At 43.8% G+C, this 17,411-nt stretch overlaps 2 protein-coding genes across 5 annotated transcripts in view; one reads left to right on the top strand and one right to left on the bottom strand.

Moving 5' to 3' along the window:
- Window positions 1–10,138, bottom strand: part of itfg1 (integrin alpha FG-GAP repeat containing 1) — a 94,579-nt gene extending 84,441 nt beyond the window's left edge. The window contains exons 1-6 of the mRNA XM_053864480.1: window positions 9,817–10,138; window positions 9,646–9,730; window positions 9,407–9,537; window positions 8,367–8,424; window positions 8,206–8,283; window positions 7,464–7,558 (exon numbers count right to left, since the gene is read on the bottom strand). Of these exons, the coding sequence (XP_053720455.1) occupies window positions 7,464–7,558; window positions 8,206–8,283; window positions 8,367–8,424; window positions 9,407–9,537; window positions 9,646–9,730; window positions 9,817–9,994 (625 nt within the window). The 5' untranslated portion in view covers window positions 9,995–10,138. The remainder of the gene's footprint in view (window positions 1–7,463; window positions 7,559–8,205; window positions 8,284–8,366; window positions 8,425–9,406; window positions 9,538–9,645; window positions 9,731–9,816) is intronic.
- Window positions 10,139–10,485: 347 nt separating this feature from the next.
- phkb (phosphorylase kinase, beta) overlaps window positions 10,486–17,411 on the top strand; it is a 58,642-nt gene continuing 51,716 nt past the window's right edge. For 2 of the 4 annotated variants that reach the window (XM_053866059.1, XM_053866057.1), the window contains exons 1-2: window positions 10,499–10,577; window positions 14,665–14,751. In XM_053866059.1, the coding sequence (XP_053722034.1) occupies window positions 10,514–10,577; window positions 14,665–14,751 (151 nt within the window). In that variant the 5' untranslated portion in view covers window positions 10,499–10,513. Of the gene's footprint in view, window positions 10,578–12,764; window positions 12,876–14,664; window positions 14,752–17,411 lie in introns of those variants that run through there. The other 2 variants (XM_053866060.1, XM_053866061.1) reach the window with 2 other exon arrangements.

Raw genomic sequence — 17,411 nt, 5'->3', positions numbered from 1 at the left:
ACTAATTGGTTGTCACCGTAATAAGCAGTTCACAAAAATGGAAAATCTATATCTCGAGGAAATCAGCTAATCCTCCATGAGCATAATGATAGACTCGGTTGTGACAGGCATTATGTCACCACAAGACACTGCGAAGAGTGTCATTTAAAGTCCATCACTTCTGAGCGGCAGACACACTCTTGGATTTGAAGTTATGAGCCGTTTACAGTGTGTTATCTTAAGTGTTTCTCGTAGATGTGTGCATTATGCTGCAATCAAAAGCCAATTTCAATGGCACGGACTCAAAAAAGGAGTTGAACCTGGGGAAAAGGCAAAACATGAAAAACGAGAGGGAGGAGAGAGGAAATGACCTGATCAGTTATGTGGCCTGATCGAACCATCTGTCTACTTCAGTTGGGGGTACATCGTATAATGGAATGTTTCTACAGAGTGGAGCCCACTGGGTCTGGAAAACATCAAGATTACGCCCTTATTTAGGGCAATAAAAAAGCAGGTCAAGGTTTCCACTTTTGTCAGTTATGGGTCCTACAGATGTGTTATCCTGTCTGTGCCTACATGGGTCTCACAAGGAAAGAACAGGTTTTGAACCAACAACTCATGGAGATGGCAGCTGAACCAGATAAAGTGGTGACTGACTGGTGATCAAACCCTCCAAGCTCACTTGGTTTGATTGGTCGTAGGTACTGACTTAAGTTACCGCTGTCTAAAATGCAACTCAAGTTTATTATGTTAAAGGAGAATGCAACTTCAACAAAAACTGTCAGCATGATTCATCTCAGCAGTCATGGGTTTGTAAACTGAAAGATACATCCGCAACATATGACTGTTCCAACCTCATGATTCCAACAGGTACAGGAAAGCATCAGGGTGCGTTGGGGAATATTTTTGAGCTGTTAGATGTTGAGAGTGCTTAAAGCAAAGCCTTGTTTACCGTTTGGAACAAGCTTGCTGTCTGCTTCCCGCAAAAAAAAATCCAAAAAAAAACAAAAAAAACACTCAGACTTTCAAGTCAAGTCTCGCCTCACACTTGGACACAAATACATTCCCAGAGAGGAAGAGAAAAACATCTTGGCACAAGCATCAGAACTGGCCCAGGGAGCTCAGCGGTCCACTGAATTTTTTTCTGTCATAATATGGCGACTGATTCACTGACTGGGCCGCGTGCGATACAAGTGCGTTAACCAGTGTATTCACTTACACAAGACTCTTGCTGGTACATGTGATCCACATCACTTGAATTCTAAGTGTCAGTAGACATAATTAGGACCGTCAAGATAACAAATAATGCTGCTCAATATATAACCGCAGACAAACAATATTATGGTCAACATTTTGAGGCCAAAGTAACCACTAATGCAATAATAATGTCACAAATAATGCAAGTTCAGAAGTGATGACAAAAAAAAGTAACACCACAAAGCTGTATGCCCACTTGACACACATGAATTTGTCTTCTTTTTTTTGTAGTAGTTTCATGTCGTTTCAAGCTCTTCACTCTTCATTGCTTAGAAATACTGCTCATATGTTCATGTTGTTGGGCTCACCAGGCTCATTAGCTTCCCACACCAACTGTCTCTGATGGCACCTCTGATGGTGTCACATTTTCATGTACATCTGGGAATAGTGTCCTTTCATTGGTTCAACACCAAGGGCTCGTTGCTGTCGCGCTTAGTATTCACCCCACAATAATAGTCAAGTGGTCTTGAAGACAATCCCTGTCAAATCCACTGCCTTTTCACCAAGACTCTTGATACCACATATGCATTATTCACCGCGGCCACACAACGAGCGGGAAGAGAGTGACAAAAGCATCCAAGGTGTTGAGCCACAGAAAAGCCCAACAGAGACGATGGAGGGATTACAGCAAAGATAACACACCGGTGCGACCCTGCAGGTTCGCTGGCAGCCGAAGCCGATTCAGCGGGCTAATTGAGGCCGCGACACCTTGCAGGAAACTATTCATTTTTTACTGCCAACATGTTGGCAGGGAGGTCAGCCAATGTACGACGAGAGTCTGCTAGGACTCGGCAGTGACTCGGCTTTGACGCCATCCCCTTCCTCTTCTGAAGAGCAGAATTCACCTCAAGGGCTGTTATATGTTACTTTATAGACTAATTATCTGAGGCCATGAAAACACATAGCAGGGTTTTATGTAGAAGTCAGCTCAGCTCAGCAGGATGTCTTGTCAGTGAGTTCACTCACACTTTTAATACAGGCTGGCATGTATTCTGCAGCAATTCACTTTTGACAACACAAAGAATAGAGTCCCAGCAGCGTCACCAAAACACTGATTCAGGTTTGCTGCAACAAACGGAGGCTCGATGCACAGAGTTTCAGAGGACAGTGAATATTGTTGTCTTGCTGCAAAGCACTTGAATGTCGTGAGTCTAGGTGAGAGCCAACTCTATGCACACAATAGAAGTGCATATACAGGATCTTAACTTCCCTTGAGCACAAATACAAATGGTTGTTTTGACACTAGATTGTGTTGCATGTGAAGGAGCCATACGCAATAAGATCAAGACAAATTATGACCACAAGTCCTGGTTTTAGGGAAGGAGCCTCCATGGTCCCTGACCTTTGCTGATGGTATATATATGGAACATGTTGGACCACGAATGTTCGACATGAAAGTAGCTGGCAAATGAAGTAGAGGAAGACAAGCTCTGAGGTTCAGAGATGTGATAAAGGAGGCGATGAAGAGGAGAGGTTTGAGCAGTGAGGACGACGAAGATAGGTTAAGGTATAGGAGGCAGACTTGCTGTGAAACCACTGAAAGAAGGTGGCGAAATACAAAGAAGACTTATGTTTGCTAATCAGTCGTTAACCGGTTTATAAACACACTAACACACCCAATGAACAGACTGGTGCAGTCAACAGCCACCCACACAGCCATAACTGTGGAGCTCCAGCCGGTGGCATTTCGACCGACAGTGGGGCACGTCATCTGAACTATTCTCTCATCATCCCTCTGCCTTTTCCATCTGACTCCTAAGTGAGCTGTTGTGCAGCAACACTTGCCCTGTTCTGTCTCCTGCCATCTGCATGTCGGTGCTTGCAGCGGCAGCCGACAGTGGGACATCCTGCAGATGTACAGCAAGGCTTGTTTTGGTGGAGACTGCAGCACTTTCACCTGCAGAAGCCTCAACGGCTTCTGGAAAACACTTGTACATTGTAGACGGGAAGCTATTTGTGGAGCCTCATTCTGAGAGTGGAACATATTCCTGATCATCAGTGAACACAACAACGAGCTCTGAGAGCACACGGTGAAGAAAGAGCTTGACTATGGAGCTGTGTAGACAACAGAAGGAAACGCAGACAGAAGACAAGAAAACTGAGAGGACGCATTCACCAGTTAAGCTTGCAATTGTGGTAGCAGTCGTCCTAGAAATAGGGCAAATAATAAAGTTATACAAGTTATAGAAGAACTAGGATTAACAATGAGGTACCTGTGGAGAAAATATGATTAACATATCATGTGCCGGTTCTCTCTACTTGTGGTAGAAGAAAAAATGAATAGTAGAAATAGTAGTATAAGTGATGTAAAGATAGATGCTGGTGATCGGTGGCATTGGTGACAGCAAGCAATAGGATAAATAATAGAAAGAAAGAATGCAAAAAATTCAGATGTGGATGTAGAACTTGTGGCGGTAGTTGTAGTAATACAAGCTGCTGTAGCAGCAAGGCAAAGTACAGGTTGTAGTGACAGTAGTAGCATTGGTGAAGTCCAAGTAACTTATTCACACAATGATGGGTGAAGGGTGTCACGCGACACACGTAGTACTGAGATCGAGCCAGCAACCTCTCAGTCACAGGCCGACCACTCTACTGCCCGAGTTATGCTGCTAGTACAAGCTCTGGTTACATCAATATACTGTACCTCACAAGTTGTCTTGTCGACAAACACAAACACAAACTCACTTAGTCCTCAGACCGTCTGAACACATCACCTGACTGGTTTGTTTTTGTGCAGCGCTGTGTGAATGAGTGATGGAGAGAGTTGAAATGAAAAGGACCATATCTGTGCCAGTTCAGTGTCTTTGTGGAGCATAAATGGACTCATGCAGATCTAATACAAATTAAAAACCCGACTTAGGGGTACAATTAAAATAAATCTCCACTATAAGCAGATAAATTCCAGACTGCTGCAAACAGGATTTCCTGGAGTCAGCGGCAGAGAGGCACAAGTTTATATCTGCTCGCCTCTAATCCCTAAACAGATGAGAATTGAAATGAAATGGACTGCGGTTCAACGCTGGCAGTTCGGGCGTGAAAGCAGACGCCACAAAGACACACCTGCAGTGAGAGTGACACCACTAAATCCTCTCTGATTGCTTTAAACACCAGGATTACTTTCCAGAGGCGGGAGAGGGCTCCAGCAGACAGCGGGCAAGCAGAAACACCGATGAAACTATTCTGGATCGATATATCAGCTTACCGCTTCAATGTTTGCCGCGGTGATTCGGACCATAACATCTTGACTGCATTACATGAATCCAAAATTGTGTTTCATTAAAGCTGCAGTGACGTTGACGGGAGATGAAATTATCATCTGCAGGAGAAAAATCTGATTCATTTGCATTTTTATGAGTCTAAATTCAACTTCTGAAAGAATTATTTGACTTCTGGGGGAATTTGGACACATTCATCCATTCATCTCCAGCCTTTTAATGTCCCTGTCATGCACTCTCTGGCCTACAGTAAACTGGCCGGTTTAAACATCCAGGCCGTGAACTAATGAATACACACTTGTTAATTAAATGAAAAAATGATTTTTTACGGCTAAAACGTAGATGCAGTTTAACTCGGAGATCTTACAGGCTGGTGTGGAGGAGTTTGAATATCTTGTCCACGCGTGAAGGAAGGATGGAGATGGGCTCACAGAGCTACAGCGAGGAGGACTCACTGTATCTGTGGAGAAGAAAGAGCTGAGCCAGAAGAGAAAGCACCTGCGCTCACCAGCTTTGTCGTGACCCAAAGAACAGGCCTTTCTCTGTATGGACTCTCTCAGTGAGAGAAGCCCTGTCATCCAGAGGACAGATGAAGTATGTCACTGACTCTGGTGCTCCCCCAGAAGAGCCGGAGCCATTTTATGATGCAGAAGCTTCAGCTACAGATTTGGAATGAAAGATACAAGTCTGCGTGGGACAACAAGTGGCAGCACAAATTGGCTAAGTTGTTCCATATCTCTTCATTTACATTTGCTCGATTCCTGTTTGTGTGTGGTCTGGCAAGATGTACAAATCCCACTCATCTGCACATCACATCTCTCGTCCACCCGGTCCACTCTGATTGGCTACATCAAATTCAGAATTTGCAACCAGAAAACCAACCAAAATTCTGTGACACAACATGGATGAGTGCCTCTGACAAGTAGAATATCTGATTTATATCATCAATATCTTTAACCACTTTTCTGGAAGAACGCCCAGGTGAGCTAGAAACCTCTGCAGAAGTAGACTCATGGCCCATCCTAATGTACCTGAAGAGCCAGGTTATGTTTCTAGTTGGGGCTTCAGGAAGAAAGACCTTCTGAAAAAAGCCCAGAAGGAGATGAGTCAGCATATATGTCAGCGAGAGGCACGTCTAGAAGCACGACCCCTGCATTTTAGGTGGGCACCATAATGACACCCTCCACCCATAATAACATTCAATCTGACCACGCATCTCGCAAGAGTTAACAAAGCCCAAACACCCTCTGAAAAGATCTGAATCTAACTCCAGCAAGTCTCCAAATTTGGTTGCAACAATGCAAACGGAAGCCTATATGATTTTTATCATGGCACCCAAAATCTTGACGACAATTAATGCTACAGTCCAAACATCAACAACAGCAGCTGTGCGTCGAACATCTAAACACCAAACTGAAGTCTCAGCCAGTCTTGACGCAAGGTTAATTTAGCACAGTGACAGATATTGTCCCCGCGACTGACAGGGTTTTTCTCAGGCAGCATTTCACCACAGCGCACTGTCGTGTGTCTTGATAAAGAAGCAGAGTTATTTTGCTTTTTCGTTTACCGGCTCTCTGGAAAGACATTAATAATTATTGATCCCGGCAGGAAAACCCAAAAGGCCCACCGGGGAGAAATAAGATATAAAATTAAGGCTGCTTGTGGGAATTTGCGGATACAACAAATCAATGCGGCGCAGTGGAGCGAGATCTGAGCCGCGGCAGAGCGAGCCCTTTGGCAGAGGGTCTGTCGTCTGACACGCACATCACTCTGGAGACGCAAGATAAATCTGTCTATCAGCTCATCAACACCGAGTCATCAGGTACACCCTGAAAGTTGTGTACTTAAAACACCAACAGCACACCCAGCAAACATCACAGGATCAAATCTACAGCTACAAACTGGAAACAGATAGGAAACAACCATCAATTTAAGGGTCATGTAAGTGAAATAATATAGAAAAAACAAGAAATTCAAATGCACGAATAAAAAGAAAAAAAGGAGGGATCAGGATGGAGTGTGACCTGAGAACACATCTTTACATAAATTGATAATCTGATCTAATCTGATGCTGTAGGATGCACAGTATCTCTTCCGGTCTAGCAAACAGGGAAGAAGATGGCACACTAACAGTCAACCATCACCGACTGTGTTCTGTCAGTTTTATTTTGGGGAGAGAACAACAGGGCGCCGAGATGTTTGTAGCTTTGTGCCAACTTCGTCATTGCACACAGCGCTAGCAGTGTGAGCAGCTACGAGGACAAATCGAGGCAGGGAGCAGCTGTTGTCAAGGTGGCCAATCGAACAACAAAGCTCTACGCGAAACCCTAAATCAATTTCATCACATTTTTATCTGAAGCATCAACAAGACGACAGAGCCGGCGGGACTGGCACCAAGCTGTCGGATGAAGGACGAGCTCAAGTGATGCCTGACTTCACTGACGAGGAAAATGATTGAATGAAGCATGATAGACATGGACCTTACTGTCCAAATAATCTTTTCCAGATCTTGCGCCACAAAAACACCAAGAAGACACCACCTAAGAAGATGGTTTGTTATCTATAGAGCAGCAACCACTTCAGCAGCACAGTGCAGCCACTTAGGCTGGAAACCACAGGTGAGATTATGGCAAACTGAAGTGTGGTGGGCCGCCAAGGTCGCCTCAGCATACAGGACAGAATGTATCATTTTCAAAATTTAATACCTGTACCTATACAATTTCATAAATAAACAGTAATAAAAAAAACTAAAATAAAAAAAGTCTCTTCTGAGGAGGTTTTGGACCCAAAGATGTAGCTTTTGTAACTCCACCGAGTAGGGCAACATTCTAAGTTAAACAGCCACCAAGGCTTTGCACATCTTCATCCTAACAATCAACAGCAATATCAGCAACCACCAACTTTAAGCAGTCAATGCCAAGCTTTTGTGCTGTTAAACCTGTTCAGGTGTGTGTTCAGTGAAACGCTGATGAACAAATGGTGCAGAGGAATTCAGTGAGGCCTGACTCTTACCGGCAGCGAAGTCGTGGTTGAGGTCAATGAAGGCGTTGGAGTGAGGGACACGGATCTTGACCGGAGCCGTCAGAGCAGGCTGCCACACCTGATCCCTGCAAACCAGACAGACATGTTAGTGGAGAATAAAGCGGAGCCAATTGAGTTTGCACTCCAGCGCAGACATTGAAGGGAAGCCAAACTTCCAGTTTGTGTGACACCACAAGTAAATGGAGGACTGCAAAATTATGGCAAAAATGTGATTATTTTTCATGAACTCAGGGAAAACATCTATATTTTTATTGGTTTACTTTTTAAAGATAAGCATGCTTATGGAGCAAAATGTACCTTTAAACATGAATGACAGAAAACTGAATTAAATAACGCAATAATCTAGGGTCTAGGGACACACTACTAGAACACATATATCACGATAAAGTGCAATCGCAAAGTGAAACAATTACAGACGACAGGAAAGAATGCTGTTGTATTGTCATCTCCACCACCTCATGTACTGGCATTACCACATAACTGGTGAATTTGCAAGCATTAACATGATCCAGGCCGGCAACGGTCCTGAAGTACGTTGAAGTAAGTAATCTGCATGACTGAACATTTAAATCCCTCTTGGCTACACTCATGTCTTGTTTTATTTCTTCCATGATTTTCTAACTTCATCAGGCGCATGAGTGGAAGCTAAATGCTAGTTTCAGGTAGTGAACATTTGAGAACATTTGAAAGTGTCACAGATAAATTGGACTACCTGTTGGTGAGGTAGCACACCTCGGTGGCATCCGTGTTCGTGACTCCAAAAATATCAGGTATCATGTCACCGTTGAAGCTGTGAAAAACATCACACGTGTTAGGTCCAGGTAAGTTCTGAAATCGTCTTCAACAGATGTGAGGTGGAGAAGAGCAACGTACTCCATGACCAGAGGCTGATCCGTGAAGGTCTTGTTCAGCTTCAGGCGGTCACCCAGTTCTGTAGAGATCACAAAATATGACTAGTTTTAGTGAAGGACGTCACACTCTGGAAGCAAACAAGCAACTGACATGGCAACAACGCTGCAATGTGATGAAGCAAGCAGTCAAAAATATCACCTCCTTTTTTCAAGAATCGTCTGTACAAGCAACAATTAAAAAATTTCTTCAATATGATGATAGTACACAATAATGTGATTTAGCTTGTTTTTTTGTGCACAGTTGAAGGTAGTGTTTTCTGCATTATTCACTTAACACAAGCAATAAATCATTGGATAGTCAACACCACCAACATGAAACCGTATCCAAACAACATCTGAAGACTTCTTCCCTGTGTGCCAGGTCTACATATTAAGGTGATCTTCACTACATTGTTATGAATAACACATCATTATTTAACGATTGAACTCATCGTCGAAATATGTTTGGCCACTGACTATTTGTTGCATCCTTCATTTTTAGTAAACATAATGAATGTTCCCTTAAATTTTCTTGTGTTTGTATATTAACTAAAATTATTATGACGATGGACAGTAGCTTATATTTACTTTTGCAAAAAAATTGTTCCAGCTGCATCAGTAGTATTTTTGCACAGTAAAAACAAATCATTTGAAAAGTTCATCACATGCTTGGCCCTCGGATGCAACTGATGTACGGATGTACCACCACCCTTCTTTTGACAAACTTCCTCTATCACATGAATGAAGGGTAACGAAGTGACTTCCCGTTCACACCCAAGATGAAACAAGAAATGATGACACACAACACACTTCCAGTTGAAGATTAACTCTTAAACTGTAAAATACGGGCAAATGTCGGTGAATATCACAAGTGTGTCACCAACAGAATAACATTCAATCAAAAGGACTCAAATGAGGACACATCATTGTAGTTAAATTGAAGGGGACAAAAATGCAAGATCACACGAACAATCAGCTCAGTGAGCAGATAATGAAAACACAAAAGCCAGCGGCTAAAGTTACCTAGAGTCTGGTTGTTACCCCAAAAGATGAACACAGTTGCCGTCCGAGAGTCGATCTGCGTGGTGAGAAGAACGTCCATTTGAGAGTCTCCATCGTAGTCACCAGGAACCACGCTAGTGATGGGCCCGTCACTGAAACACAAGAGAACGCCTCTGTCACCCTGACATGGAACACAAACTAACCAAATAAAATGCCTATATCAACACTGTAATCCTAAACTCTCTTCAGGTCGTTCTTGCCTGGCCATGTGCTCTTTAGTGATGTTGATTCTGGGTTTGAAATAAGGTGCTTTGGAGTCCGCCAGGAAGATGACCACTTCATTCTCTGAAATGAGGAAGCGCATTGTTTGACACAGACAATTTAGACATTGAATGGCATTATATGACGTGTTGATGTTAACGTCAACATACGTTCTCTTATGACGAAGAAGTCTGTCTGTTTATCCGAGTTAAAATCGCCGAACGCCGCGATAGTCCCATAGTTTTCTGCAGCAAAGAGATCCGCCGTGACATCCTGCAGGGCTAGTGTGCCACACGCTCCCGCAAAAAGCAGCAAAAATGCCAAAACATGACATTTAATGCGGCGCATCCTTGTGCTAGTGCTGCTTCCGACAACAACACCAAGTACTCGGCGGCAAACAGCTTTACGGCAGCGTGAATAACCCCGTATTTAAATCGATTTGACTTTTAGTCTACTTTTCAACAAGATGCCAGTTTACATACCGGACACTTGAATATACAGGGCGAAATAACAACTTGGGGATGTAATTAAAATGGGTATTTAAAGTATTTCATATTCACGACAGTGTCGTACTATATTTCTGTTTGACAGCTCCGTGTTGAACCAGGAAGCTGAATGTGGCGAGAAAACCGGAAACAGCTTTTATTTACAAAATAAAATTGTGAGCAATTTATTTTAACTCGTATTACAGATAATGTGTGCACGATTGGGGCTGAATAATTAGTTTTTTTTTGTATTTTAAAGGATTTAGATTCATTTTAAACTCGTGAAATGGATGATTACCAACTAAAACATTGAGGACTCTTTTATTTTCGAGGTCAGACACCGGTAACGCTTGACAAACACGGGTATTTGATTGTTGTAAACATGGCGAGCTTGGCTGATGTCAGTTGGAAACTCCTGGAATTCAAAGCCCGGTCCAAACGTTCAGGTTTGACCCATTCTTCTGCATGTCAGTTGAAAGTGCTGCTTGTGACGGTTGCAAGGAGCATGTGTGAAGTCTGCGCGTGCTCCACCGAGGTGTAGAAAGCTCCTGTTTGAATGCTGCTCTGCATGAACGGGTTCGGGCATGAAAGGTCAGGGGTTTAAATGCGCTATTTTTGGACCTTTTGCTCCGGTCAACATCGGCCGGACTCCAAGGCTTAGCTGCGTTTACTTATCTAAAATGTGCCCGTTATCCCAGCTAACCGTGTCTTGTCACCCTGAGCCTTCAACGCAGTGTTTCTGACACGGTTAGGTTTGTGTTTGAGTTGATGCCTTTCAGAGTTGTAAATACAGAATAAAGTAGGAGCTACAACCTCATCTTGATGGAGATGCATCGACAGGTTCTTCTTTCATAGGAACTACTGGATGAATCAACCAATTTCTGATCTTGGAAATTATAGAGCTACAAATGATGCTGGACATTAGTGAGGGGCCATTGAAGTTTAATCTTTCTGTTTTTTTGTTTTTTTGTTTTTAAAGAAAAAAGTATGAATAACATTAATAAGAGATTAATTTAATTGTCTTAGAGATTTATCAATGTATAATAAAAAAATGAAATAAAATGTAAAAATGACCACATTAATCTCTTAAATATTCATACTGATGTATCAAAGATATTTTTCAAAAAATTATGGCAGTTATGAAATTGTGAACTGTAACTACTGCATTGTGAAAAAGTAAGATCTGAATTTTTGGGAACATGAGGAGCGAAAATTAGTATTTACCCACAGACTATGAGAACACACTGATAAAGATGAAGTAAAGCCAATATTTGAATGGGCCCCATTTGGTTTTTCCGCGTGTTTATAGTTATCAAGAATGTTGTCCAGATGAAATGTCACTTTGACATGTGCTGGAATGAGAAAGAACCATGTACATTAATGTTCTTTTCTGTGTAATTTACATGATTTAAAAAGGCCATTCACCCCTGTTGGTCTTTCAATGTGAAACGGACCACTTTAACAATCGATAACTTTGAAAATACAAATATTAAATATTACTTTTTTATACACAGCTATTCTATTGGCACATGAGATTTGATAACTGATAAATGTTTGTAACTGTTCATTAGATTAATGTTGAGAAACAACCAACACAAGGGTTTATTTTCAAGGCTGAAACACAGAACTGTTCAAATTCTAAACACTGACCATTTAATGGTGGGTGTAATGAAGGGTTGCACAGACCTCAGGAGCCTGGGGTGGAAGCAGACCACAGACTGGACTTGACCTGGTTCTGCCCTCTGGTTCAGACTCAGATGCAGAATCTGAGCTTGGTATGGAAAGAAAGTCATAACCTGCCGTGCTGCCTCATCGTCGTGGGGTTTTGAGCAACTCATGCGGATAAGCTGTACTTTTACACTTTATTTTATGATGTCCTCACCTGTCTTTGTCTTTTCAATTCTACTTCACAGGACTTTAGTCATCACGTGGCTTGGGAGAGCTTTACATGCGTGTAGTTGGTTTGAAATTACAGACATTTCTGATCTTATAAATCTACAATAAATTGCTCAACTGGAAAAAAGGGAAACAAAATCACTCCCAAGTACAGCTGGGACAAATATGAAAACAATATAATATTTTTAAATGTATTCTAATGTATTTTAAATGACCAAATATTATTTTTATTACTATAGATGAGTTTCTTTCCTGTCCAAGCCATTCTGCGGTTTTCCCAGTATCACAGTACGATTCGAGTGTTCTGTCATATTCCATCTGGATATATTTCTTTTCCCCCGGCAAGTTGGACGTGGACCAACACAGGCTCTTGAGGCTTAGTTTCCTCTCCATGAACGTGTTTCAGTTCCACACCTCTCTGAATGAATCCATCTTTTGGTATTTCACATTCACGTTTCTTCCTGAAATCACCATTATTGGATGGTAACGACATTCTTTCCACCTACTGAGATGTTTTCCTCATTTCTCTTTCATTCATGAAGACAATAACTCTCAGATGTGTGTAAATGCCTCCACAGTTTTCAAGCGTCCTCCGTCCGTGGTGTTAATTGAATAATCCGGTGATCATGTTGGAAGTCATCCCGACTCTAATTGCCTGTGGAATGTTAATTGCATGTGTGATTGAGTGTTAATCGCTGCACGACTCTGATCTAACTCTGCTACTAACTTCCTGTCAGCTGCTGTTGATGTGTGACTTAGCCCAGCCCGACCGTTGACCCTAGTTGACCTTTTGAGAATGGCCGCAGAGGCGGCGCCCGGCCGACCTCGCCGCAAAGTCCTCGGACAAGGTGAGTGTGATGCGCAGAGGAGTCCAATGAGCAGACCGCGCTGTGAAGGGGTGTGATGTCATCGTCATCCGGAACATTCTTATTAGCTATTGAAGCAAAAGAGAAGGTCAAATTACATCCTCACACAGATGAAAGTCCTCACCTCACTAGATAGTCTGGATAGGGAAGTGCTTGCCAGAGCGTCAGACTGCAGGGGACCAGGATTCAAAGGTTTTCCAAACCTCCAAGAACTTCTGCAGCCTCTCAGTGAATGTCTCTCCAAGGGTTAAACCTGGTCGACTGTCTGAACAACTCATATCCTCCCAGTGCGTCTGACAGACACTTGGCTGGAGTCACAGGGATCTGTGTGGATGTATGAGTCCACTTCCTGTCTCGATACTTTAGTCAAGATGAGCAACTTTTTCAGATTATCATCTGGAAGTGTCTTGGCTAAACTTCCGTGATGAAGTCTTCTCCATCGCAGAACCTTCCAATGTTCTCCAACCTTTTCTTCTTATCAACGGCACCTCTGCGTGTCTGATGGCATCACTGACATAGAGTCAGTGAGATTACTTTCGTTCCACTGCTGACACATAGTTGAGGTGGATCAGTATACTCTCCCCTCTGGCTGAGGAATGTCTCCCCCTCTCTGGACGGGGAGTCTATATTGGAGAGAGGGAGACGCGATGACATCACCACCACGGAAACTCTGAGATTATTGCCGACCAGAATGAGCGATGTCCTCGGTTACCACAGTGATCGTGTCCAAGAGCCGCATCAATCGAGTCCTTCATAGACTTGTTAAACACCGGTTCCGGATTGGAATTAAAGCTGGTGTATTGGGCCGCTCCTCGCTCTCCAAAGTGTTATCTCAACCAAAGACGAATGAGCTCCGTCGCCCGGACTTTCGAGCTGATGGGAATTATGCAAATGTGTGCGAGAGTATTTCTCCACCTGTGGAAGTGACCCGAGGTCCAACCCATTAAAATGTAAATCCCGGCAGATCCAGCGGACGAAGGAGGTTTCCCTTTGCAGCTGACAGAGCCCAGCTTTCGGAGCAGAACCAGAACCACCGACCAGCCCGAGTGTTGCTCTGCATGGTTGCTCTGTTGTGAGATTTGTCCTTCACTGAATGTCTCTGATCAAGCTAGTGGGAGAAATTCATATCGCCCATCTGAAGTGAAATAAACTTTAGATGTTACATAGAAATCTCAAAGGTTCTCAAAAGAACAAAAAACACAAGTGGTTTTGGGCTTGGAGATGAGGATTAGAGGATGGGATGGTGAGGATGCTCGGGATAGAGGGTTCCAAGCGTCTGGAATTCAGAAGAAAAAAAATGTATTTGGACAGAAGTAGTGAAGATATAAGCATGTTAATCAAGAATTAAAAACGTGGCTATAGGAATGTTGAAATGGAATAAAAGAAGTTAAAAGCAGTATCCAAACTTTAAATGTAGAACTTTATATCGCTGTATGGGACCTCTGAGGTTCAGAAGTCCGACTGGGACGGGCTGTGGGGCTTCTTGAAACCTCATTTTCACAAAATGAATGAAGAATGAAGGAGCTGGAATCATGGTATATGTAATGTAGTTTTATTTTAGAATGAGAATTGTCGTATGAAACATTGGATGAAAAGATGAAATGGGGGGATTTGCACGACAGGATTGAAGGGCGAGAAATGCTTAGTAAGAGGTTTACTGATCTGCTGTCTCTTGAGTGGATGCAGAAGATGAGTTAACTGGAAAATGGCGTCGGAGAAAGCGAATGAATGTCTGTTCAAGTGTGGTTCTAACGGCTCCGTCTCCTCTCAGGGTCCATCTACGAACCTCTCAAGCTCTCCTTCCTGCAGCGGGAGGACGAGCCCATCTGGGAGAAGCTCGACCGCTACTACAGCGCCGGTGAGTTTGGAAAAACACCACCTGCAGTGTTCTGGCTTTGGATCTCTCGCCTTCCAGCGCCGCACTTTTGGGAGTCCATTTCTGTGATTGTTTGTGAGGCCTCCTGTCGTGTGTCACACCATTAGAAGTAACGACTCGGAGGGAACGCTTCAGATGGCTAAATGAGACTCGGGGGGCTTTACGAGCTCCTTTTTGAAACGGTTATTTAAGGGGAGCGGAGAGTAACTGGCGATTAACCAGCGAGGACGGAGGGATGTCGATACGTTGTGTGTGTAACTGACTGGAATTGATGGTCTTCTCACTCCAGCGCATTTTGCTCGGGTGCAGCACAGACCAGCGGTCGTCTCCGAGTCTGTGTGTGGAGTTGTCACACATTTGCTTGGTTTCAAGTCATTTGTCTGGCTGGCAGCGTCAGCAGCTTCTGAGTTGAAGCTATCAGGGACCACAGAACCGTTTTTCAGACGCGGGCCCATCAACTTCACGATCGAGCTGTGAACTCAGATGATCTCAGAGCATTGCATTGGACATCTAACACGAGTGAACTCTCTCGCTCCCTCGCATGTTGGTGACTCAGGGATTTGTGTGAGGAGATTTGTAGTTAGTGTTTCTGTGTGTGTGTGTTTACATGTTGTCTCCAGAACTGGTACTTGGGTACCAATTGGAGAACAATCCCCAAATACACTGATATTTTTTGGCACTGTCTTTACTGAATACACAACTTTTCCCTCAACGTGTCTTCGTGTTGATAAAGAGCTGTTGTATGATTGCTTTCTTCTTCATGTTTGTTCATGCATTTACTGTGAAGCGATTGGTCGGTGAGAAAATGGGCGACTTTAAGAGCCGTCTTGGTTTGCAGCACAAGTACGATCACGTTAGGTTATTGGAGCAGAACCTCATCCCGGTCTGCTGCTGTCGGTGCCGGCCCGTCAGGAGTTAAGCTGCGCAGGCGTGGCTCCGAGCTGGAGCTGATTTGTGGTTATCGGACTCGGCAGCTGCGTTTAAACTTCATAGATTTCTGTTCAAATCTGTCAGATTGCAGCGAGGGGGAAAACACGGCGAGCGACCCTGTTTAATTATTGTGTCGGGTTGTGGAAGCGTTGGTCCAATTCCCGCGGGAAACAAAGCCAACATTGTTATCGGCGGCTGCCAGACCCGCTCGCCAATATACCTGCTTCCACTGGCTGCTGTGGAGCGAAGGAGAAGACTGGGCCGGGGTGACAATGACAAATCAAACCAGTTCCATTTGCCTCCTCCTCGCTCCGTCTTTTGTTGCTGCTGTGATTGGAGACTTGTTTTCCATTATCCAGAAGAGAATAGTGAACGATGGATGACCCCAGCCACGCGCGGTTCATCACTCTGTCATCCACTTCCCTCACTCGTTCACCTCTTACTCACCAGGCCACTCTGACCCAGTGATATCATCACTGCCTGGTCTCAACTTAAACTTTGAAATATAAAAGCAAATCTTCATTCTTGATGAGGCGTGGGGAGCGCGTGACCCGCGGGTCGCGTTGGAGCCCATTAAGCTCTTAATCTGGCCTCTGACTTCACCACCATCGTCCGTTCGTTTATATCTTGGCAAGACTGATGAGAATTAATGCGGAGGCCTATTGAGACTCTGACCGCCTGTTTTGCTTTCAAGGAGATGCTTCAGTGGGGAACATTGTGATAGTCAGGCTGTTCTGTCCTGATTTTGCCCCGTGCTGACCAAGGCGGGCAAACGTCCGAGTATCTCATTCTCTAGGTGAACGATCAGGGCTGAGGTGTGCCAATCATCTGCTGCGAAAACTGTCATGGCTGACAATCAGAAATGCTAAACATCTTCCACATCTACTTTGAAAAATCAAAACAAGGAAGTAAAGGGGAGCATTTTGATGCGAAACGAGTAAAGGCCCTTTCATGCTCCCTTTACGTACGATGTGAATGTACCCATCCTTTTCAAACCGCGTTCCCGTCATGGGTCACTTGCGTCGTCTTCCTTACGTTGCTGTTCACCCATATATCCAGCAGGGGGAGCAGCCCAGAGTCAAATGTTTATGACAACAACTGGAAAACCAACATGGCGACTGTGGAGTCAGGATTGATGTATCTGTTGCACAGAAGAAGGAACGGAGGCAGCGTTGTAGGAGGCGGTGGTTGGTTCCACCGAGGACCGAGAATTGCCACCGTTGTTATTGTGTCTCATTAGAGCAACGTATTGGGTAGTCACGGCAACACTGCCCCCCCATGGTTTCCAGTGGTACTGCTCCATTTGGGCCATATCTGCAAGTTTTGTGGAGACGTGCAGAAATACGGAGGGAATGAACGTGGTGCATGGACAGAAGGATCCGTCCGGATTCGTGTGGAAACATAAGTGGAACTTAAATCTCACGCCGTCTTCACCAGGTCTCTTCCTTCAGGTTTTCAGGCGCATGCAGCAGTTGTTTTGCTGTCAATGTTTTTCTCTCAGGATTTTTCTGTGAAAAAAAGCGCCCATCATCATCCATGCACGTGTTGTTTTGTCACGTAGTTACAATGTTTCTTCCTCGCTTTGTCTTCACGCGCGATTCCTGGCTCGCAGTATGAGCTTCTAGATTGGTTGCAGGGCCTGAATCTTGATGTGGGTGCTATGTTGAGATTATCGGGGTTCACTTTTTTAATCTTTACTGAGGTAAAAACTC

Source organism: Synchiropus splendidus, chromosome 5, assembly GCF_027744825.2.
Source record: "Synchiropus splendidus isolate RoL2022-P1 chromosome 5, RoL_Sspl_1.0, whole genome shotgun sequence".
Lineage (NCBI taxonomy): Eukaryota > Metazoa > Chordata > Actinopteri > Syngnathiformes > Callionymidae > Synchiropus > Synchiropus splendidus.
The sequence above is the reverse complement of the archived record's forward strand: the minus strand, read 5'-3'. Positions and strand labels throughout refer to the sequence as shown.